We start from the raw sequence: 26,493 nt of genomic DNA, 5'->3' as shown, positions 1-26,493 counted from the left end.
AAATCCAGTTCTATAATTGTTTAAAGGCATTTTTGAATTGAAATATATGTTGGTATATGCAAAGGAGGTATTATCATGTATGTTAGAGAAGTCCTGGTTATTATATTTCAGGATTTATTGAAATATGGCTATTTGAAGTCGACGATTCAGGGATTTTCACCTATTTAGCACTTTATTTACAAGTTTCTTTAAAGGTATGCCAGTGAACAAAGTTTTTGCACCGAAAATGATATCAACCAAGGTCCCCCGCCTCATATATCCGCCCGGATTTCTTACAAAAAATCGTATTTGTGGAGAAATTTGACTTTCCATTCAACATGTTGATGGAAAAAGGATATGACCCGGTGCAGTGCCAAATATGTCAAGATATGACAGGAGTGCAGTTCATTTATAAACTTAAAACCTCACCATTACAACTGATTTATGCGCTTTGCATGCTTGTTACTTGCACTGAGACTTTTCATACTTACTTTTTGGTAACCGTTAAAAATAATTGTGGAGTAAATGATACTCTTACGTAGAAAACAAACACATACTATCCTGAACACTTGCACTGGATTCCGGTAATTGCTCAATCCCCATTGACTGTCATAGACACCTTATGAAAGTGTAATCATTTAGACGTTATTAAGGGACTCCAGCGCCAGATTTACTAATGAAAGGAAAACGCTGAACATTTTCGGAATAAACATGATTAAATATAAATATATAATAAATATCAATTAATAAATATGGTTGCATCCTTGCCAAATTCTTACGCATGAAAGCTGAACATGTATATATTTTCGAGATGTTTGGACTTCAGCCGGATAACATATTTTAAAATAATAGTTTCATCAGTTATCACATGAATACATTATTAATTTGAATCATTGGACACGAAAAAGAATTGGTTTACTCGAACATTAGCTGACCAACAAGCGAGCTCATATTTATTATCAGTTATCGAAATTATGTCCAATGGTTTTAAATAAATAGTCTGTTCACACACTATTTACTGGTGTATACGTCATACAACGTATAGTTGTACCTGTATAAATCAATTGCTTTACATTGTCAATGATTTTCAAACAATAAAAAAACAACAGATACAAATAAGCTGGCAATTAACTAAGCTTCAGAATGGATATAATTATGAAACCTCTAAGTTCAATGAAAATGACCTTAAAGCATCAGACTAGGCATAAATCAGCTTGAATAGTGAGCATTTAAGATTATAAATGAACTGCAACCCTGTCATATCTTGACATCTTTGGCACTGCCCCGGGTCATATCCTTTTTTCATCAACATGTTGAATGTAAAGTCGAATTTCTCCACCACTAAGAATTATTTTAATAAACCCGGGCGGATATGTTCCGCGGGGACATTGGTTGATATCATTTCGGTGCAAAAAGCTTTTCCTTTAAAGAAATTTGTAAATAAAGTGCTAGATAGGGGACAAAAGCATGCATCGTCGAATACAAAAAGCCAAATTTCAATAAATCCTGAATAATACTAACCAGGATTTGGCTAACATACATGATAATACATCCTTTGCATTTATCAAAAGATAAAAATAATTTGCTTACCCTACATAAAATCAGAAAAAAATATAAAAAAACTTTTCCAAGCACGTCCAACTATTCAAACCATATCGGGTTTCCGGGGGTGTTTTTATATCGCAAGTTTGAAATAAACACAACCCATTCAAACTTATAAAGATTGCGTCTTAAAGCACAGGTCGAGATGTGTGTGTACTGCTTATATTCATATTTATGTTAAAGAGATACATGTAACTTAGACAAAATAACAACAATTGTTCTCTTTTTTCAAATGGTTGCTGCACTTGATACCATCTTTAGAATTTTGGTTGCCTTGCTAAAGACCAACACGCCTAGAATAATGTACATGTTGTGTTATGGGTTTCTAATACTTTATCTATTTTCTTTAAATAATTGAGCAACAATTTTGCCGACATGGCATACTTTTAATGCATCATGCAGGCCCGTACCCAGGGGGGTGGGCCCAGGGGCCCGGGCCCTCCCAGCTGGCTGTTGGGTTATGTTTTTTTTTAAATTATGGGCCTATTGCAAATTTTTCTCTCCTGAAACACAGTACACTTTCACTCAATACAAAAGAGCAGACGTGTTTTCTTGTCCCTGTTAAACAAAAGGATTAGCGCTAATTTACTCGCCGGTGGAGATAAGCCCTTAGGCAATGTTTTCTGATCTCCTTGTACCCACATCCCCGATCAGTCAATTACCCCTTGGGATCTTGAATGCTTGATTAAACAGGTCTTTTGATTGACCAAGGAAAGAGAAGCAGCGAATGAAAACAACTGACACAGGAGTTCGTAGGTCTGGACATTGCTTACGTTAATAATTTGTGAAAAACAAATAATGTTGGAAGCAATAAGGCGGTGATGTTGATAATCGTCTTTGTCTTAGTCCAAGGCCCATAACTTCTCAAAAATAAATGAACCGGAACGAAACTGACACTTCATCTGTAAGTCATGTAGCTAGACTCACACACCAAATATTGGGTCAATATCTTAAAGCTATTTGGAAAAAAAGCCGGAAAATGAAATGCCGGACGGATGGACAGACGGACAGTCCGACTGCTATATGCCATCCTACCGAGAGCATAAACATCAGCTCTACATTTGAAAGAGTTGCGTAAAAAACCTCCTGAAAACGGTTGTTATAGTTCGATTGGTCATTGTCGGCTCGGGTACTATTAAATGTTCTACAAAACTCTGACTCTAGGATAGGCGCCTCCCCCCCCCCCGGAGAGGTGCCACCTCAAAGATTTTTCACTGGGCGGATATATAACCCCTCAATGTTTTTTATTTGGCGGAGAACATCCCTCCTGCTAAAAGTTAGGGGGCGAAGTAATGTCCTCTTGACAGAATTGATGACCCGGATAAGTGCACCCTTAATTTTGTCTTCCCCTTAAAGTACACCATGAGCAGATTGATCCTGCAGGATTTGTCTATTCAGGTGGTGCCTTATAAACGAGGAAAATTGTGTGTGTTGTTTTTTTCCCTACGAGTATTCGTATACTAAATCACAGTGTGTGTAAGTGTGTTAGTGTGTGTGGAGTTGTATATCCGACCATTCGTTAATATCCTTTTAAATGATACACATGTATGTGCTGTTTATTCTAACTGATCCATCGAGAAACTTGACCGAACGTACAAGTCATGCAGAAACTGCGTAATTGTTTGGTTCAGATGGACGCCCTGCAGTAATGCTATTATTATAATATTTGGAAGAAGGAATGCAAACTTTAAAAATCAAACAACTGTATTAAGAAATGTATAACAACGTATGACTGACATATAACCATAATTTTATTTTCTCTTTGAATTCAAATTTCCTCTAAAGTTTCATAATAAATTCGTAATAAAATGTTTATCATCTACTACACATTTTCACTTTCACCTTCATCAACACAGATTAACCATCACAATCGTCTACAACTCCGACATTTGTTTGGAATTTTCTATATAATAACCGATTTCCGGAGGTTTTTTAAGAAACGCTTTCAGATATTGAGCAGATTTTTGGCATCCGGAGAGGCGCCCCCTCGGAGAGGTGCTCCCCGGAGAGGTGCCCCCTAATTTTAAGGGGGCAGAGAGGTGCCCTCCAAGCAAATCTGGAGGGGCGGATAAGTGCCCCATGTCAGAATTTAGTGGGCGGATATCTGCCCCTCACAATAATTTAAATGGCGGATAAATGCCCCCATTGGGACTTTCATCTGTTCCAGTTTGCAATCAACCCAGACACTAACCGTAAGAACAATTCGCAATTTATCGCACCGCCTGGTGCTCTTCCATGTGCAATGGCGCCAAGACGTATGCGGCGAACAGAACAACTGCTGCAGAGAAGAAGCAAGCCCGAAAGGCCCGTGTTGCAAGCCCAACTGGAGACGTCCCTCCTCTTTGTACAAGAATATTCCGTGCCAGGATCGGCCTCAGCAGCCATTTGCGCACACACAGACAAAGCCAGTCCCAGACCTAAAGATGACTTGAGTGGTCCTAGTCGAGTCGACGGACGAACGAACGAATGAACAATCCAAATTGTTAACGAAATAATTTAGAAACAAATAAATGTATTTATGTACAATAATTTATATCGTAGGATTTGATGGATTGTAATAAATATCAATGTTAAATGGATACTTCATGTGTTTACTTCTATCCTTATCGCAATATTTGATGAATGAGCAATGTCACTATTAATTAAAGTATGCTACTAATCATTCTATTCTTTGTTAACTTCTGTCATCACCTTATTTTCATCATACTTAATCTATGTATTTTACTTATGTTATTTTGTATTTTGCTTCAGATGGGGGATAAAGTAATATGTGAATCGCGCTCTGAGAAACAAACCTTTATTGGTTAATCACATAACAAGTAACATATGAGTCATTAGTAAGATACCGTTCGCGAACTTTAGATTCTACTTTTGTGCAAAAAAATAAATAATAAAGTATGGACATGACATGATTACTTGACATTGCACATGTTCACGCTTTTTCCGCGCGTTGTTGTAGCAGAAAGGCATCAAATATATGCATTTTCAGTTGAGCCCAATGTTAGGAATTGATAGTAATAGTTTACCGGGACTGAATGAGCATTTTCACATGTTGTATGATAATGTTCAATAAGTTTCATTTAATTAAAATCATGACCATACCGATTACAAACTTTTTTAATAGACGCCGCAGACGGCAAATGTTTAGATTCTCAATCAAAACTTTTTCAATATGGCGAGAAATCTTTTCACATTTTGCCGTTCTCATAATAAAAGTATTTATCCTATTATTTAACATAGTTGAGTTGTCATAACACTGGTATTAATGGTATGACTTCAATAGAGTGGTCCGGTCTTATGAAATGTAATTTGTTTGACCTAGGTTTGACCTAGGTATTAAAGTATCGGTGGATTAATTGTTAACAAAATCGATTGTGATTGGGTTTAACTTGTATTTATCCAAAGGGTTTGTTAAAATCTGTCTTAGTTTTACAACAGCATTTCAAAATGGAATAAACGCTTAAGCTATTATAATAATAGCATTACTGCAGGGCGTCCATCTGAACCAAACAATTACGCAGTTTCTGCATGACTTGTACGTTCGGTCAAGTTTCTCGATGGATCAGTTAGAATAAACAGCACATACATGTGTATCATTTAAAAGGATATTAACGAATGGTCGGATATACAACTCCACACACACGAACACACTTACACACACTGTGATTTAGTATACGAATACTCGTAGGGAAAAAAACAACACACACAATTTTCCTCGTTTATAAGGCACCACCTGAATAGCCAAATCCTGCAGGATCAATCTGCTCATGGTGTACTTTAAGGGGAAGACAAAATTAAGGGTGCACTTATCCGGGTCATCAATTCTATCAAGAGGACATTACTTCGCCCCCTAACTTTTAGCAGGAGGGATGTTCTCCGCCAAATAAAAAACATTGAGGGGTTATATATCCGCCCAGTGAAAAATCTTTGAGGTGGCACCTCTCCGGGGGGGGGAGGCGCCTATCCTAGAGTCAGAGTTTTGTAGTACATTTAATAGTACCCGAGCCGACAATGACCAATCGAACTATAACAACCGTTTTCAGGAGGTTTTTTACGCAACTCTCTCTCGGTAGGATGGCATATAGCAGTCGGACTGTCCGTCTGTCCATCCGTCCGGCATTTCATTTTCCGGCTTTTTTTCCAAATAGCTTTAAGATATTGACCCAATATTTGGTGTGTGAGTCTAGCTACATGACTTACAGATGAAGTGTCAGTTTCGTTCCGGTTCATTTATTTTTGAGAAGTTATGGGCCTTGGACTAAGACAAAGACGATTATCAACATCACCGCCTTATTGCTTCCAACATTATTTGTTTTTCACAAATTATTAACGTCAGCAATGTCCAGACCTACGAACTCCTGTGTCAGTTGTTTCCATTCGCTGCTTCTCTTTCCTTGGTCAATCAAAAGACCTGTTTAATCAACCATTCAAGATCCCAGGGGGTAATTGACTGATCGGGGATGTGGGTACAAGGAGATCAGAAAACATTGCCTAAGGGCTTATCTCCACCGGCGAGTAAATTAGCGCTAATCCTTTTGTTTAACAGGGACAAGAAAACACGTCTGCTCTTTTGTATTGAGTGAAAGTGTACTGTGTTTCAGGAGAGAAAAATTTGCAATAGGCCCATTATTAAAAAAATAAACATAACTCAACAGCCAGCTGGGAGGGCCCGGGCCCCTGGGCCCACCCCCTGGGTACGGGCCTGCATGATGCATTAAAAGTATGTCATGTCGGCAAAATTGTTGCTCAATAATTTAAAGAAAATAGATAAAGTATTACAAACCCATAACACAACATGTACATTATTCTAGGCGTGTTGGTCTTTAGCAAGGCAACCAAAATTCTAAAGATGGTATCCAGTGCAGCAACCATTTGAAAAAAGAGAACAATTGTTGTTATTTTGTCTAAGTTACATGTATCTCTTTAACATAAATATGAATATAAGCAGTACACACACATCTCGACCTGTGCTTTAAGACGCAATCTTTATAAGTTTGAATGGGTTGTGTTTATTTCAAACTTGCGATATAAAAACACCCCCGGAAACCCGATATGGTTTGAATAGTTGGACGTGCTTGGAAAAGTTTTTTATATTTTTTTCTGATTTTATGTAGGGTAAGCAAATTATTTTTATCTTTTGATAAATGCAAAGGATGTATTATCATGTATGTTAGCCAAATCCTGGTTAGTATTATTCAGGATTTATTGAAATTTGGCTTTTTGTATTCGACGATGCATGGATTTGTCCCCTATCTAGCACTTTATTTACAAATTTCTTTAAAGGAAAAGCTTTTTGCACCGAAATGATATCAACCAATGTCCCCGCGTAACATATCCGCCCGGGTTTATTAAAATAATTCTTAGTGTTGGAGAAATTCGACTTTACATTCAACATGTTGATGAAAAAAGGATATGACCCGGGGCAGTGCCAAAGATGTCAAGATATGACAGGAGTGCAGTTCATTTATAAACTTAAATGCTCACTATTAAAGCTGATTTATGCCCAGTCTGATGCTTTAAGGTCATTTTCATTGAACTTAGAGGTTTCATAATTATATCCATTCTGAAGCTTAGTTAATTGCCAGCTTATTTGTATCTGTTGTTTTTTATTGTTTGAAAATCATTGAAAATGTAAAGCAATTGATTTATACAGGTACAACTATACGTTGTATGACGTATACACCAGTAAATAGTGTGTGAACAGACTATTTATTTAAAACCATTGGACATAATTTCGATAACTGATAATAAATATGAGCTCGCTTGTTGGTCAGCTAATGTTCGAGTAAACCAATACTTTTTCGTGTCTAATGATTCAAATTAATAATGTATTCATGTGATAACTGATGAAACTATTATTTCAAAATATGTTATCCCTCTGAAGTCCAAACATCTCGAAAATATATACATGTTCAGCTTTCATGCGTAAGAATTTGGCAAGGATGCAACCATATTTATTAATTGATATTTATTATATATTTATATTTAATCATGTTTATTCCGAAAATGTTCAGCGTTTTCCTTTCATTAGTAAATCTGGCGCTGGAGTCCCTTAATAACGTCTAAATGTATACACTTTCATAAGGTGTCTATGACAGTCAATGGGGATTGAGCAATTAACGGAGTCCAGTGCAAGTGTTCAGGATAGTATGTGTTTGTTTTCTACGTAAGAGTATTATTTACTCCACAATTATTTTTAACGGTAACCAAAAAGTAAGTATGAAAAGTCTCAGTGCAAGTAACAAGCATGCAAAGCGCATAAATCAGTTGTAATGGTGAGGTTTTAAGTTTATAAATGAACTGCACTCCTGTCATATCTTGACATATTTGGCACTGCACCGGGTCATATCCTTTTTCCATCAACATGTTGAATGGAAAGTCAAATTTCTCCACAAATACGATTTTTTGTAAGAAATCCGGGCGGATATATGAGGCGGGGGACCTTGGTTGATATCATTTTCGGTGCAAAAACTTTTTTCACTGGCATACCTTTAAAGAAACTTGTAAATAAAGTGCTAAATAGGTGAAAATCCCTGAATCGTCGACTTCAAATAGCCATATTTCAATAAATCCTGAATAATAATAACCAGGACTTCTCTAACATACATGATAATACCTCCTTTGCATATACCAACATATATTTCAATTCAAAAATGCCTTTAAACAATTATAGAACTGGATTTACTTACCCTACCGAAACTCAGCAATTTTTTTCGGAAACTTTTTCAAGCACGTCCAAAACCAAAGCAAATCCGTCACCGGTTAACCTGTTTCGATATTGGAGCGGTTAACCGGTCAACCGACTGTCTTTGTACCGCATAAATAAAAAAAACATCCGAAAAACGTATACGTTTACAAAGACCTACAAAATATGTATTTTATAGGTCTTTGACGTTTATAAACAATTACATGTATATGCAAATATACTCTGTCTTGTTGATTGTCTTGCAGCCTAATTACTTGTGCGTTGTGAGAAATCCAGGCATGTTCGTACAGTGTCGTCAAAGATTATCCTGTTCAGTCCGTAAAGGCTAATCAGGAACGAAATTTCAACATACACTGGATTTTCGTTAAGCAGATACTTTTCTTTGATTTTCGTTTATAAATTGTGTCTTTGTTTTTATACCGGAGCTCTGTAGCACCGATGTTCAAATATAGCTATTAAAGGCTTTTAATGACACACTTCAAATAATAATCTGCGAACACGTCTCTTTTTAAATTACACAATAGTATGATATTGATCACAGGGGTATGATGCAATTGTGGTTATAATAATACTGAAATGCAGTGACATGCCACTGATGCTGGTACTGCTGCTGATGTTGGCACTGCTGCTAATGATGATGATATTGATAATCATGACACTGATGATAATTAGGCAAAGGAAAAGGAGAACTATCATGATGATATATAAATGCAACTTATTTTTATTTATAATTGTTGACTTTCGAAGTTGCGAAAACACCAAAGTGCAGTGCTATACTTAACTATGGCATTGGCTATATTCGAGTACACAAACGTACTGAGTATTATTTGATCCGCGTCATGCGAAAATGGGTATTATTCGACATATGTAGCTCCAGACCAATTAACGCCAATGAGACCACGAGACCTTGAGTGACTGCGCAGGCTGCTCTGGAGCAACGCTGGCCGCATATAGCATAGGGCCCATTTTCATATGACGCCGTTCAATTAGGATTGTTATGGGAACGATTACTTTTTAATGCACGTATTGCCTTACATGAAAAGAGAATGAGTCACGTTATGACAAGTCACATTACATTAAATATACGCATTATTTATTATAAAATCACTCGCCCGAACATTAAAGTTTTTCCAACAGGGTTTCGTGTTTTGGAAACGCGTAAACATTCTTAAAAGCGTGGTATTTGAAATTCAGCGTTAGTCCGTTTGCTAATGGCATACTACATGAAACGTGACTTTGATCAAGGAAAAATAAATAATAAATGAAGCGTGTTTATCTTAATGGGATAATATATGATGCTTGTTAAAAACAACTTTATTTTATTACTTTGGCTATCTCAAAATCTTAGTTCATGTAATAATAAATGAAGCGTTTTTACGCTTCGGGGAATACTAAAACAAAGCGTGGTAATGTTAATGATTCTGAGTGAACTTGTTTACTTGCGCGAGTTGTTGAAATGACTCTGCTTGGCTGAGTTTTAAATATGTGGGTTATGATTTAGACTCCATCGAGAGCATTGAAGGATGTCATTATTTTGTTGAACGGGGGTTTGGTTAGCTGCGTCAAGTTAATTTTCTTAGCGAAGCCGTGTTTAATATGACATCCTTACTTCATATACACAATTATATAACCAGACATAACAATATAACAAAACGTTTAAATAATTACTGATGAACTTCAATTGTTTCTATCAAGAGTTCCAGTGCTCACATAAACATAAACAAACGGTGGGACAAACATGTCCGAATATAACTATTCAAGATTACTATCACCTTTAAGTCAATCACTACATTAATTCTGGTGTAGTCTATTTATGCTTCTCATACAAATGAAAATTACCCGGTATCACTGGTGTGTGCTGATTGAAAAATAAAAATGTGCCAACGATTTGAGCATTTATCGCGTTCAACAAAAAAATGCGTTTTCTGCAAGAGTAACCGAATATTAATTTTGTAATCGGTTAACCTCCTAAAGAAACGGATAACCGGTTAACCGATTAACCGTTGCCATCCCTAGTCGTAACAGAAAAAATGGCGATGACCTACACATTTGCACAGTGTTATATATATAGACTTGAACGCGTTCTGGCAATACTAAGTCTTAAAGGAATGTTTTTATGTTTTATTTATAACGATGACATGAAAAGTTAAACAATGCACGTACGATGTATGAACATTTGTTAGTGTAATGTTTGGCATTATTGGAAGAAAGAAAGCCATATTGTTATGTTAAATAAGTTATATTTAATGTTATGGTATTGACGTATTACTCAGACTTTAAGTGATTTGGTAAACACGTATATGAACGAGTTAGTACACAGAACTGTTCCTGTAATATTTAGGGATACATATTTTAACCACGTTATCTAGGATGATATTTCACCCCATTCAAAAACCATGAATCCTTGAAAGAAGCGATTTAGCTCAAGTCACGAGGTCATTTAAGGTTATGTTTGTTTCGGTTAAAACAGTTGAAGTCATCCGAAAATATAAATAATATATTTCGTGTCAACAGTGATGTCATTCATATGGTTTCTCCTCTGCATACTGCCGTCTACGGATAAGGATTCCTAAGGTGCAAATACGTATCTCAGATACGACTGAAATCATGTGAAGTCGAATAGTTTTCGAAAAATATAAATTAACGGTATAACAAGTTTGTTTTATTTAAATTGATTGATGTAACTGTAACGTTGTATTGAAGACAACACATGGATATCAATATCAATGTTCAAACAAATGAAACATAACAACTGCGAACCTTTATTTTATGATAAGTCTAAAGGAATATCAATTCCCTCACAAATCGATGTGCACTTCCAACGCGCTATTACATGTAAAAACGCACAGCAATGTGTTAAGTTACGGTAATTATAATCAATGAATGGAGTAATTATTATCAATGAATGGCAGTGAAGCGTACGTTGACATTGAAATAAATATACCGTCATGACTTATACAGTCTTACCAATGCGAAGCAGACAATTACGTGGTCAAAATAAGGGGCTAAAAATAGAGGAATGACCTTTAATTCTTATTGTTTAAAATATATACATAAAGATTTAAATTACAAATTACATTTTATACAAAACAAAATACAAAAAGTCTAATCACGTCGCAAACATTGCTTATCTCAGTAGGCGCGCGCAAATCAATGTCATTGTCATCATTTGAAATTTTGCCAACAAAGATATAAGAGAATAATAACAAGTCATATTGAAAAGTATTGATTTTGATTGCAATGGAGCGTGTTTGTTTCTAACCACGCGGAAAACTCATGTTGTGGCAGTTTAAATTATCTCTCGCACAATGTCACTATCGTGTGAAGCAATAGGCTAATACGCGAACTGATAACTAGCAATTATTTGGGACATGCATGGGACTGAAAGAACATAACCTGCTCCTGTAATCAGATATCTGGTTACCGCTTGAGTTTGTTCAATACACAATTCTGTCTGCTGCTTCCTTGTTGAAGGCAAAATGTTCACGTAAATTACAGGTGTAATAATGACTAGTTATGTCGGGAGAAATAAATACGTATCACGTTAACCAGGTGACTGCTTATTCAATGTGACATCTAGGTAATGAAGAACTGTATATAAAAAGTCATTTGTCTATAGCCACACAACAATTCCATGAACAATTGAGCCTTGCAATCCCATAACGGTCTATAAAACTGCCAGCTGACTTAGTTTGTATTCTTTATCCATATTATATCCACAGACCAGGACATCCGGCTTTTAATTTTCAACCACTCTGATGTCAGTGTGTTGAACGGTGTATACTTTTTTCTGTCATAAACTGTATTATTTTACTTCCAATCTCTGAGTTTTTATGGTAAAACCATTCCATAATCTGATTCTTAACATCGACCTGTTCAAATTATTTTTTTCCTCCCATCATTGCCTTGAGCTCGTACTTTTCTATGTCCATTTTTATAAACACAGAATTTTTTCTGAACAACGGCACTAAATCGTCCAGTACAATGGCAACAGAGCTATTTGAATCACCTAACACTGTTGTGTTGGTTACTCCGCTCACCATTTGAAGGCCGCCGATATTTCTGTTGGTTGTCCTCCTTAAATACAACTGTTTCAGCTTTGTCAGAGAGCGCGTTCCAGATCAGCATTACCATTTCAGTAATATTTCCCTTCTGAAGTGACGTAGTCAGCATCTCAATGTTCTTCCTGTTGGCATCAAGAGCGGTCACTGGTCGACCAAACTTAGCTACGGCAAGGGTATACACACCCACGTTGCAACCGAGGTCTAACAATACTATACGTGGGTCGTTTTGAAGTATGTTTAGCACTTTCTGTATGTTTCCAACTTCCCAATTTCCATTGGCTTTTATAGTTCTAGAAACATGAATATCTATCGCAGGATCGTATACACAAATGAGAATCTTCTTGACTGATGGAATCCTCAGCGCAACGCATTTATGAATCTACTTTGCACTGGAATAATCCACAGACGTGTCAAACACGCGCACACAGTTGCCATAGCCAGGCATACAACTTCTTGACGACGTAATAATAACACTCTTCTGCACAACTGAAACATTGACGCTATTACTTGTCGCAATTGAGAACCCAGTGGACCTTAATTTGTATTTCGATGCATTGAATATTAATACAAAGTTGCTTACCGGGCGAAAATATGCGCTACTCGAACACGAAAAACTCAAAAACGACGCCATTTTGAAAGTAATTTCCAATTAACCTCATTTTAACCCGGTAAGCTCCCGCATACCCATCCCCCTTGCCCACCTGGTTGTACTGGTATATTGTTGTAAACATTACGCGTTCGTGCGATTTTGATATTAGAATATCTAGGACTTGATCCACGATGTCTACACAGGCTAATCTGGTATGGCACTTTTCTCCGCATACACTTGATTTTCGTTAAGAGCGACCTTCTTTAAAGGAAAAATTGAATATCGTCGAAACTTGTCGCCCCTGATGAGCCTGTGTGGACTCTTAGAACCACAGCCATTGAATCTATTTTCTCCAGATTGCGGCTTTATCGTTTTAGGGTCAGCAGAAACAATAATGAGGAAGTCAGCAAAATTACATGTATACGGAAAAACAGCGAGACAGCGAGCTCAAGAGGTCGAGGAGGCAGACATATGTCAAACTCATGGCAAAATGAGGTAATCTTTCCAACCTGCTTCACCATTTTCCTCATAAGATTCGATATAGGCTCTACATATTTTTCTTGATCATATGGGTCCAAAAAGGTTGTACGATAACTTAACTTTATTAAATGGGCCGATATATGTATCGTTGTTTGGTTAAAAAGGTTATACATTAACGATTTGTTTATATTCGCCAATATATAGGTTCTAAATATAATGCCTGCTCAGTGTTCATTCTGAGCAGCGCCATTGCGGGATTCCCAAAAACAAAGGACCTTTTTTACTTCGTTTACGGACCCACTGTCGCAAAGTGTGCAACGTTTTCCCGCGCTCCAAAAAAATAATGATGCAAAACTTTTTTTCCTCTTGAATAAATGGTGCGATAAAACCGTTTGTTATATATATTTTACCGTGATTGTTGCGTCCTTTTTTCATGCCGAATAAGCAGTCGTAACTGCTTGGCCTGCAAGCCGAAAAATATCACGTAAACCGGAACTAGAAATATCCGGTCGACAAATGAACAGGTATTCCAGCATTCTCTCAAACCTGATTACCACCGAAAACTATTTTGCGTATTATATACACAAACATTATCAAACAATTAACAGTAATTTTGACATAAGAGTGCTTTATTCTTTGCAAACTGTTATTTTTGTTGGGAGTACTAACTGAAACAATTTAAGAATTTGCCCGAAACCTGTATAAAATAACTGCATAGATTGATATGTGGTTAATCTTTTTAATGAGGATAACAAGGTCGATAATACCTTGAATAGACCAAATTTGTTTAGTGTTACTGTAACATGTAATTTTTTAAAGAGATTTTCTTTAAATGGCAAATTTATTATCTGATATTGCATCATGTTTTCAGCAGCAAAGGTAAGCGTCCTTCTATCTAATTAAATGATCCAAGCTAGTCTAAAACACCATACGTGTAGCGCGTGCAGGATTTTTGATAGTTACATGTTTGGGGTCCATATTATGTGGCTTAATCAATTGAACATCGCTTTATGTATATCTCGACTGTGTAAACACTATAAAACAATCACTTAAAAAACAATGACGTGTATTTGTCTATGCAAACACGACTTAGGTGGGTGATAATAATGGGTCAACACCATAACATGTAGAATGAATGCATTAATAAATATTGATACATTAGAGCATTTTCAAGATCTTCCTATATGACACAAAGTACAAATTCTGGTTCAACCTATTAAGAATCATAATAGTGTTAAGAAAGATACGCTTAAATAAAATTGTAGCTTTCAATACAATCAAGCTAAAATAACTAGATTTAAACTAATCGTATTTGCACATCGATGTGTTTTAAATAAAGGCTAAAAATTCTACATTACAGTGCAGTGAATTGTATGGCATCATTTATGTAAATAAACGTGTAAAACAATTCTGAAAGGCACGATATCGAAATACGGTTTTTTAAATGCTTATCATGTATTTCAATGAGTATACATAAACAGTGCAAATGTCAAATATATTTTACAGGATCAAACTTAATAAATAGTGAAAATGATTGTAGAATGTCTTTTAAAACTTTCGTCTTGCAAGGCAGTGCATATTTGCAGAAATTATCGGTTAACATGTGGCAAAAGTGACAAAAAGTAAGAAAGTTGTGTTAAATCCACAACAGTAAAGACGTGTTTGCAGTTAAGACAAAGACTTCTATAGATGTGGTGTATCATTAAAAGTAAAATATTATGTACACAACTCTACACATTATCAGAAATATTGACAAGCAATACAAGAAAATTGTCTTGTCAAAACTGTGTCAGTTTGCAATTTGAAAATAATGAGAAAAATACGTGCATGTTCCTTTCATCATTAATTTTAGTTATGCCCATGAAGACAGAAACATCCCTAATAAAACCTGCATGATGTTGACAATAAGCTGAACAATGAATTTTTTAATGTAAATGCTAATAAACATTTTGTCTTAAGTGAAAATTAAGATCTTTTTGGAGCTTTGTACGGCAAAGGGCCTTCACAGCGTATAAGATGCTTCACACACAACCATGGAATGGGGAATCGTTTACATATTTGTTTTGTCATTTATTCAATGAGGCCAATGTTAGTTTCAACAGTCTGTTTTATCTCATAGACTTTACTTTTGCCAACAAAAAAATTGCTATGGAGTACATTTTATCCTACATGGTGATGGTACGTCAATGCAGACTTGATGATTGGATAAGCCAAATCTTGGCTTAGCCCTTCACCAACATGCTATTTAGATAAAAGGATATAAATACAAGTTCTGTGATTTCAAATCAAACTGACCGCTGTCATAACACTGAAAATCTGTACAAAGCAGACAAACATCTAAATCAACAAAAACAGACTTATTGGTATGCATGTCTATATAAAAATATTTATAATTCAGTGATGTTCTTTTTAGAGTCGGTCCTTCTACAATCCTACATGATCCTCTACAATCACAGATCGGTTCAAATGGGTTCTCCGGGCAGTTGAACCTTTAAGTTCGGGGACACCAGTATCAGCGTATTTACTCAGGACCTTGAGGCGAGAGGACAACAACTCACCCCACACACTGTTTGAAGCCAGTCTTACCCTGAGTCTTCAAACTTTCCTGCTCAGGGTTCGCAATTACTTCATCTACAAGGTACATTTTTGTTTTGTGTAAGTGCTCCAGGTAAAATATTAAGGGGAATTTTTTAAAGAATTTCGTATTTTTTTAGAAATGTCATTTATGTGCTCAAACCGTTACGTTTAGCAAAAACTATTAATTTGTGTCAGTGCAAGTCGTTTCAAATTCCATGTGATGAAAATAATGTATATACGTTCATGTTTAATATTCATTTCACATTGTCATACGCAGCATAAATATCTGTATTTTATGCACCTTTTAGCTTCTTGTTTAAATCCTATAGAGTTAAAGGGTAGAACCCCCAAAAGTCACGTGATCCTGCACCCTGGTTATGTTAGAATTGATAGTTTGATACTACTCGATGAAAATACAATCTTAAATGTATCTCTCAACAAATGATTATTTGCCCAAACCATAAACATGATTAAAGACCCGTATGGGTCGTATGCTGTGTGTAATTACCTATGTAAGGATTGATATATTCGAGTGTTATTGTTTTATTAGAAAATATTCAAACATAAAATTGGCCATTAAGAAAGGCATATACAAATTTGTATGCGCGCCGAAACAGATATAATGTGGTTTCGAATGTGGTGAATGTTTATAAACGCACGCATGTAATCAAAGTTAAACAACATGCAAGTCGTGTGGATTGATTCGCAAGGTCATTCTTTTCATGGGAGATAACCGATTTCCCAATCTCTGGTGTCTCAAAGTGGGTTTTGTCTCGTTTATCGTTTAAGAAATGAAAGTATGGTTAATATTTGTTTGCAGCGACATGGTTTGATTAAGGTTCACCGTAAAACAAAACTTACAATATTAAACATAGAAACATACTTATAGCAGTTAATGGATTACGCGTGCATTAAGACTGATAGGGAAGCTAACGGTCTTTTGAGGATGGTATTTTCAGAATTGTTTTAATATCATGTATTAAAATTCTTTAATTCAGTCGTTCTAAGAATCTTTTTCAAACTACCACGATTATTTTGGATATTCTCTGCTCTGGAATGTTGATTACACGTGAGCGTTTATGATATTTGAAGTGAACGGTTGGTTTGGAAATCTGTTTAAATGAACTTAAGAATTTATACTGAAACAACGATAGCTGCATGTTAATTAACACAAAGAAGTAAATGATCTTAAAATTTTATAATGAAACATAACAATAGCTGCGTGCTAATTATTAATTAATTATCCGACATTTATTTGATATATTATTTGACAAGACCGATTAAGGTAATAATTTAAGTTTTCATGTATGTTTTCTTCCCAAAATTAAATTAATTCGACGAACATTATATGCGTAATGTTTTGATAATGATGATAATTATATTTAGGTTTAACATATAGCTATGGCAATTATCGTGTTTTTAAGTTAGAATTTAGGCAGTTATTCGCAGATTTTCCGAGGCTTCTTTACGCGTCGTGGATAAGGATAGCGGTGTCATGCCCATTTAAATCTAGAGTCGCGACCCCAATGTAATTGCAAACGCGGGCGAACTTTCTTAAACATTATAGTTTACATGTTTAGTTGATAAGTTTATTTCTATTCGTGAACAAAGGTCCTCGGCACAACACACACGCATTTCACTTCTGTTACGTCCGGAATGTGTGTCCATGCTGGACAATATTACGCTTCATATGCTCCGCGTCATATTTGACATTGACCATAAGTTCTTACATTGACCTTGGTCCTGTTCTTTTCTCGTGACACCCAGCATGGGCACGCTTATCACTGCTGCCTATTTATTTAAAACTTCGTCCAAGTTGGACCCTGTTGTGCTCTTTAACGTTTTTCTTAAGCATGTATTTTACATGTGACGTGGGCATTTGACATATCGACCAGGTTCTTTGCGCGATATCGCCATTGTGCATGGTGTTGCATAGCAACTCTATGCACGAAAAATTATGTTACGAATTATAATGGCGCATTGTTCAACACTGAACAGTTGCGTCGTAAATATCATTTCCCGTTTTCTAGTTTTCTATACTCATTGCCTGCTAAATAATTTATCAAGAGACTGATTGGAAATCGCCATGGACCTTTTTCATTGGAAGATTAGTTACGAAATGTTCCGCATAATACGCAGCTTATGTTGCGGAGAGAAATAACTAATAATTTCTACTGCAGATAACCAGTAATTTATGTCGATTACTATCTAAGATTTAAGAAACAGGCCGAGTATATGCAAACGTGTGTGCATTCAGACGAAACAATCACAAAAAAAGCTTACGAACGTAAAGTAAACTTTACTCAAATATTGCATTATTTATAAATCTAGCCGCATTATTTAAGTAATGGGTCTTTATTTGTTCTTGTTCTTGTAATTACTTGAGCATTTGTTTGTTGCTGTTGCAGTGACTATTGAACACTATTCATCATCTGCGTGCATCCGTAAAATGTGGGTACATACGTCCTAAACAAACAATTTATGTGATCCAATGCGATGTATGGATTTAAATTATAACAACGTTTTGGATAGACGAATTGTAGAAGTGAAATCGCATTTAGCTGTTCAGTTATCTCTCTTTCAATATTTGTTGTTTACAAGTTTAAACATTACTAGTTCTTCTGCGCATGTGCGACGTTCAGAGAGTTATAAAAAGGCCGACTTTGCATCCAGATGACGAAGCGATTTGAGAATATATATATTTAAGTCAGAGAAACTGTTCAGCACACGATTAAAATAGTTCTGATATAATCTGTAATATACCAGAGTTAAACCCGCGTGCGTGGAAATGTCGAATTTGCAAACAGTACACAGTAAGTGATAGTTTTTGATTTTACAATTAGTGAAGTATAAAGTTAGTATGGTTTAATATTTATGCACATTATGCAACTAAATTATTGTGAATGTTTAATTAATATTACTGATTGTCTTCATTTTATAATATAAAGTAAAATAGCACGAATATTACAATCCATTTAGTTCTTTTAACTGAGTCGTATGCTGTTGTTTGTTCAAGGCATGAGCATACATGTGAGTCGCGTTCTGAGAAAACTGGCCATAATGCATGTGCGTAAAGTGTCGTCCCGGATTAGCCTGTGCAGTCCGCACAGGCTAATCAGGGACGACACTCTCCGCCTAAATTTGATTTTAGCTAAGAAGAGACTCCATTTTAACGAAAAATGACAAAGCGGAAAGTGTCGTCCCTGATTAGCCATGTGCGGACTGCACAGGCTAATCTAGGACGACACTTTACGCACATGCATTATGCCCAGTTTTCTCAGAACACGACTCATGTTATACCGAATACAAACTAATCCAACAGTGTATAATGGCAATTATAGGGATGTATCACTTTGCATCATGGTGGTTTTAATCAGCTTCCCGGTATAGATCTGCTTTTTAACGAACGTTTTACAGGCATTAATGTTCGATTGTATTTAAACAAAAAATGTTGTTTGTTTCTACTAAAAATTGTTTGAAGGACTTTAGGAAGCTTAAATTTGTGTTCATTAACTTTGTTTATGATTAGGTTATTTTTAATAACATAAATCTTCAAATTATCAGGAACCAATTTTTTCATATATAAGTGCGCTCTTTGAAGACCTGGCTTAATACATGTTCTTTAAGTATCGACGCAAAATAATATAAGCATTTCGCACGGGCTAATCTGGGAAGAAACTTTTCAATCTTATGGTACTTTTCGTTTAAAGAACTTCTTTTGTAAACGAAACTCCAGGCTAGGCGGAAAGTGTCGTCCCAGATTAGTCTGTGTGCACGTGCATTTAGCTCGGTTTTCCCAAAGACTGGTTCATATACATGTTGACAATTATGAAAGTTTAATTGGTCATAAATAAACTAGAAACAACTAGAAACATATGTGTTTAACGAAATAGTGTTTCTATAATGTACGACTATATTTTAACGTTAAATTATAACACATATGTCTGTAACGGTGTTTCTCGAACCACACAATACTTGCAAGCAACAGACTGACATTATCATAATAAATCTGTAATGTGTTGCTTCTATTATACACACTTCATTATTTATGATTGATGAACGTATTAAACGGGTGTCTGAAATGTCAAAAGGGTAAATGAAGACTTATTAAGCGCGGATTTAAATAGATTTAAGACGACAAGTTATAATTGATTTATCTACCATGATATAAGGACGACCTTTAAAATAAGTGATAGAAGACGTGTTAAAATCGTTTACCATTTTCTATGATTTCTGTTAACGTGATAATCGGCTGTAATGTTTCCACGCTGGCCAGTAAATCTGTTTCTTACCATAAAAAACACACGCATTCTTCGTAAATATATCGTGGTCCTTGTTTTCACACCACAATATTCCTTCGTGCATATGACTTCAGACTTGGCATATTTAACCATTTATGCCCAGCGTCTAGAAAAAAGGCCCATGGCAAACAGAGTAGACCCAGATGAGACGCCGCATCATGCCGCGTCTCATCAGGGCCTGCGCTGTTTACTTAAAGGTATTTATGCAAGAAATACTCTAAATATAGAAATAAATATACTCGACATCCCTAATTTTGGAAATAAATTGATCAAATTTTGAAGGATGGGAGAGTCCACTATGCATAAATGGGTTAAGTGTCCAATGTGCCATAGTGAATGTTAGCCTCTGAATGAAAAACTCTATCCCGCTGCTATACTGGCTTCATGGTAAATGCCTTGGTTCGCCCAGTGTCTTTGTATGTTCTGCAACTCTTAACCATCTAACCCACTGTGAATATTATGCCACTCTCAACCATCTAACCCCCTTTGTATGTTTTGCAACTCTCAACCATCTAACCCCCTTTGTATGTTCTGCAACTCTTAACCATCTAACCCCCTTTGTATGTTCTGCAACTCATAACCATCAAACCCCCTTTGTATGTTCTGCAACTCTTAACCATCTAAACCCCTTTGTATGTTCTGCAACTCATAACCATCTAACCCCCTTTGTATGTTCTGCAACTCTTAACCATCTAGCCCACTTTGAATATTATGCCACTCTAAACCATCTAACCCCCTTTGTATGTTCTGCAACTCTCAACCATCTAACCCACTTTGTGTGTTCTGCAACTCTTAACCATCTATCCCCCTTTGTATGTTCTGCAACTCTTAACCATCTAACCCCCTTTGTGTGTTCTGCAACTCATAACCATCTAACCCCCTTTGTGTGTTCTGCAACTCTCAACCATCTAACCCCCTTTGTATGTTCTGCAACTCATAACCATCTAACTCCCATTATATATTTTGCAACTATTAACCATCTAAACCCCTTTGTATGTTCTGCAACTCTTAACCATCTAAACCCCTTTGTATGTTCTGCAACTCTTAACCATCTAAACCCCTTTGTATGTTCTGCAACTCTTAACCATCTAACTCCCTTTATATATTTTGCAACTACTTACCATCTAACCCCCTTTGTATGTTCTGCAACTCTTAACCATCTAACTCCCTTTATATATTTCGCAACTATTAACCATCTAAACCCCTTTGTATGTTCTGCAACTCTTAACCATCTAAACCCCTTTGTATGTTCTGCAACTCTTAACCATCAAAACCCCTTTGTATGTTCTGCAACTCTTAACCATCTAACCCCTTTGTATGTTCCGCAACTCATAACCATCTTACCTTCTTTGTATGTTCCGCAATCCTCAACCATCTAACCCCCTTTGTATGTTCTGCAACCCACAACCATCTAACCCCATGTGTAAGTTTTGCAACCTTAAACCATCTAACCCCCTTTGTATGTTCCGCAACCCTCAACCATCTAACCTCCTTTGTATGTTCCGAAGCCTTCGACCATCTTACTCCCTTTGCATGTTCCGCAACCCACAACCATCTAACCCCCTTTGTATGTTCCGCAGCCTTCAACCATTTAACCCCCTTTGTATGTTTCGCAACTCACAACCATTTAACCCCCTTTGTATGTTTTACAACCCACAACCATCTAACCCCCTTTGTATGTTTTGCAATCTTCAACCATCTAACCCCCTTTGCATGTTCCGCAATCCTCAACCATCTAACCCCCTTTGTATGCTCCGCAACCCTCAACCATCTAACCCCATGTGTATGTTCTGCAACCCTCAACCATCTAAACCCCACGGCACCTCACCACTCTCATACCAGTGAAACAACGACAATGCGAAAGGACCTCATTTAATCATAAAAATAATAACCTTATACAGAATTCATTCACATCTATATAAAAAGTAAATTTATAAACGGACGTAACTTCAAGAGTGCGTAAATGCGTACTAATCGTATAATAAAGTAAAATAACACATTTATTGTAATGAAAGTCTTTCAAAGAATAAAATAGCAAGTGAACGAAACGTTGTTGCTAAAGAGTTTGTTAACTTAATAGTAATTCATAAATATTGTTCTCGCTCATTGTCGAATATCATCACCTAGTGTTCAAATGTATAATAGGCATGCGGTGATATTATATAACCCAGTTTTCATATATTTTTATCCCACGCTTTTTGAAAAGCGTGAGGATATTGTGGTTATCTCCGCCGTCTGCCCTTCCGTCCGTCTGTCCGCCCGCCTGTCCGTCCGTCCTGGCCATTATCTCCTCCTACACTATAAGCACTAGAACCTTGACACTTACACACATGGTAGCTCTCATATGTGCGACCCTGCACTATTTGGAACTTTGATCTGACCCCTGGATCAAAAGTTATGGGTGTTGGGATGGGGCCGGGTCAGAGATTTTCACTCATTTTATATGTTATTTTACATTAACTTCTTCATTTCTACACCGATTCACTTCAAATTGATACTGAACTTCTCTTATGACAATACGGTCAATCTCAACTATGCATAGCCCCATTACCAACCCTGGGGCGCCCCGCCCACATAGGCCACACCCTCCCAAAATTGCCTTTTACTATAATTTCTTCATTTCTACACCGATTCACTTCTAATTGATACTGAACTTTTCTTATGACAATACGGTCAATCTCAACTATGCATGGCCCCATTACCAACCCTGGCGCGCCTCGCCCACATAGGCCACACCCACCCAAAATTGCCTTTTACTATAACTTCTTCATTTCTACACCGATTCACTTCTAATTGATAATGAACTTCTCTTATGACAATACGGTCAATCTCAACTATGCATGGCCCCATTACCAACCCTGGGGCGCCCCGCCCACATAGGCGACACCCACCCAAAATTGCCTTTTACTATATTTTTTTCATTCCTACACCGATTCACTTCTAATTGATACTGAACTTCTCTTATGACGATACGGTCAGTCTCAGCTATGCATGGCCCGATTGCCAACCCTGGGGCGCCCCGCCCACATAGGCCACATCCACCCAAAATTGCCTTTTACTATAACTTCTTCATTTCTACACCGATTCACTTCTAATTGATACTGAACTTCTTTTGTGACAATACGGTCAATCTCAACTATGCATGGCCCCATTACCAACCCTGGGGCGCCCCGCCCACATAGGCGACACCCACCCAAAATTGCCTTTTCTATAATTTCTTCATTTCTACTCCGATTCACTTCTAATCGATACTGAACTTCTCTTATGACAATACGGTCAACCTCAACTATGCATGGCCTCATTGCCAACCCTGGGGCGCCCCGCCCACATAGGCGACACCCACCCAAAATTGCCTTTTACTATAACTTCTTCATTTCTACACCGATTCACCTCTAATTGATACTGAACTTCTCTTATAACAATACGGTCAATCTCAACTATGCATGGCCCCATTACCAACCCTGTGGCGCCCCTGGGTCAAACATGCGGCGTGGGGATACGCGTCGGCCTCTGCCGCGCCATTTCTAGTATGTAATACTATGATGCGAGGGAAACAAAATGTAATACAAAATCAAATTAAGTGCCGTTATGAATAGTATATTGTTGTGTAGACGTGTCTCTATTATTTTTATTATAAATAACACTTAAAATGGTCCCACATCATCGATGTGATGATCTGTGAACGCAAATCATTGAGGGTATGATATAATGTGTTTTTTTCTGGGTATTGTTGTGTTGTGTTAATATGAATGGTAGTATTCTTACATACCGATGATAATAATGATTACGATGGTGATGATTATAATACCAGTCATATCGATTATTACAATCTACGAGATAAGCATGCATTATTTAATTCCGTTGCATTCTTTATATTATTTAAATAATATTTTTTATTTTAACTCTTTAGAACATTACTCGTATTCTGAATTGGACCGCGCTTAAATTTGGTGGTGTTCAAAGAACACAACATGCATAGTCATAGAGAAAACTGAGTGTCATGAGTATACTATTAGCATATGCAACAATTCTGTTTATCAGCTCGAACCATTTATACAGAGTACAATCAAAGTCGCTTGAACTATCACAATCGCCATACCTTCAATGCCCGAAAGCCTTTCCCATAGTTGAGTTGGTATGCTGCGCGGTCATTCATATGTATCAAGTGTCACCTAATCGACCGTGTCTACAGAAATGTCCGGAGTTCCCTTCTTTATTAGTATCCAGCTATTAAGTAGTACAAGGGTTATTAAATTGAAATGTATTCTCTGTATTATATTTAACTGAATCATGGTGATATGAGGTTATTTTTACCCTTTTTTTAAATTAGTGATATCGTGTACAGAATATGATTAGCATTTATTTGAAAGAACTTCTATCAAGGAATGTGTAATAGCGTAAGGAATCTGATACGAGTTGTTCTAGAAGCCAGTAAAATCGCCTATCGACACGATAACGAGCTTTTCGAAGGGTGTCAACTTCGCCCGAACATCAACGAGCACCTCCTTATATTTGCAAACCCCTATACATGGTAACGAGCGGTATAAAGTCATTAAATATTAGCCCTTCCTAAAGATATATCGATGCTATCCGTGTTCGTGGGAAGTCTCTGCGGATATCATTCGTGCCCGATAGAGCTTGTCCCAACAAGCTCTACGTCATAGCAGTGTTTCCAAGCGGAACACCTCATTAACCTTAAAGTGTACCATATATTGACACGTAGAAACATTTAATCATTTCTATAGGAAAACGGGTTTTAAAGCATGTGCGTAAAGTTTCGTCCCATATTAACCCGTGCAGTCCGCACAAGCAAATCAGAGACTACACTTACCGCTTTAATTGTATTTTTTATCAAAGAGAAGTATCTTCTAGGCGAAAATATAGTATGGGCGAAAAGTGTCGACCCTGAGTAGCCTTTGCCGACTGCACAGGCTAATCACGGACGACACTTAACGCGCATGTATTTAACCCCGTTTTCCAATCGCATGTCTCATTTTACTTTCTGGAATCTTCGACGGCGTTTCTACCATGACAGTGCAGTTTATACATAAAATAACACAGATATAATTATTGTGTTTGAGGACATTAACCGCATTGAAATTGATGATATATTGAGTGAACAGTCAATTCGATTATTGACATTCATAATTGTATTGTAAGCTTCGAAGACAACGTTTCTTCGTCCTTAAACAAATAGTTTTTATGATTTATCTAGTCTTCATAAAATATATGACAGGTTTTATGTCGCTCGGATAATGGAAAACAAGTGCACAATATCAATAATTTAAATCTTTGTTTTATTCTTCACGCGTACCTTTTCTTTTGTCACTTTCTGTTTCATTAATTAACTCATTATTAGGCATTTTTTCAGGAATAACTTATATGACAGATATGTTATCGGCAGTTAAATGTCTGCCTTTGAATCAATTGAATCAATTTGATTTAGTAAGAAGTATGATTCGTTAACAAACACAATCATAGTCATAGTTTTACATAGTTTTGCCACTGTCATGTTTTAAAAACGAACTTCGTTTGTATAATTGCATAATAATATTGTAAAAAGTGAAAAAAGATTTTCATTAAGAAGAGACTTCCTGTAAAATAAAAATACCATAAAAGCGGAAAGAGTTGTCAATGATAAGCGTGTACGACATGCATTTAGCGCCGTTTTCCCAGAACGCGGCTGGTATGTACTAGTGTCACCTGAGACTTCCTGTAAAATAAAAATACCATAAAAGCGGAAAGAGTCGTCAATGATAAGCGTGTACGACATGCATTTAGCGCCGTTTTCCCAGAACGCGGCTGGTATGTACTAGTGTCACCTGAGACTTCCTGTAAAATAAAAATACCATAAAAGCGGAAAGAGTCGTCAATGATAAGCGTGTGCGACATGCATTTAGCGCCGTTTTCCCAGAACGCGGCTGGTATGTACTAGTGTCACCTAAGACTTCCTGTAAAATAAAAATACCATAAAAGCGGAAAGAGTCGTCAATGATAAGCGTGTACGACATGCATTTAGCGCCGTTTTCCCAGAACGCGGCTGGTATGTACTAGTGTCACCTGAGACTTCCTGTAAAATAAAAATACCATAAAAGCGGAAAGAGTCGTCAATGATAAGCGTGTACGACATGCATTTAGCGCCGTTTTCCCAGAACGCGGCTGGTATGTACTAGTGTCACCTGAGACTTCCTGTAA

At 36.7% G+C, this 26,493-nt stretch overlaps 1 protein-coding gene across 3 annotated transcripts in view; it reads left to right on the top strand.

Moving 5' to 3' along the window:
• The window catches only part of LOC127855585 (probable thiopurine S-methyltransferase), a 288,200-nt gene that overhangs the window by 232,123 nt on the left and 29,584 nt on the right, over positions 1-26,493 (top strand). Inside the window, exon 1 of one of the 3 annotated variants that reach the window (XM_052391318.1) lies at positions 18,534-18,810. The exons of the other annotated variants lie outside the window; for them this stretch is intronic. Coding sequence (XP_052247278.1) covers positions 18,786-18,810 — 25 coding nt within the window. The 5' untranslated portion in view covers positions 18,534-18,785. Of the gene's footprint in view, positions 1-18,533; positions 18,811-26,493 lie in introns of those variants that run through there. 3 annotated transcript variants of the gene reach the window in all.

This window comes from Dreissena polymorpha, chromosome 13 (assembly GCF_020536995.1).
Source record: "Dreissena polymorpha isolate Duluth1 chromosome 13, UMN_Dpol_1.0, whole genome shotgun sequence".
Lineage (NCBI taxonomy): Eukaryota > Metazoa > Mollusca > Bivalvia > Myida > Dreissenidae > Dreissena > Dreissena polymorpha.
This window is presented reverse-complemented; position numbering and strand designations above follow the sequence as displayed.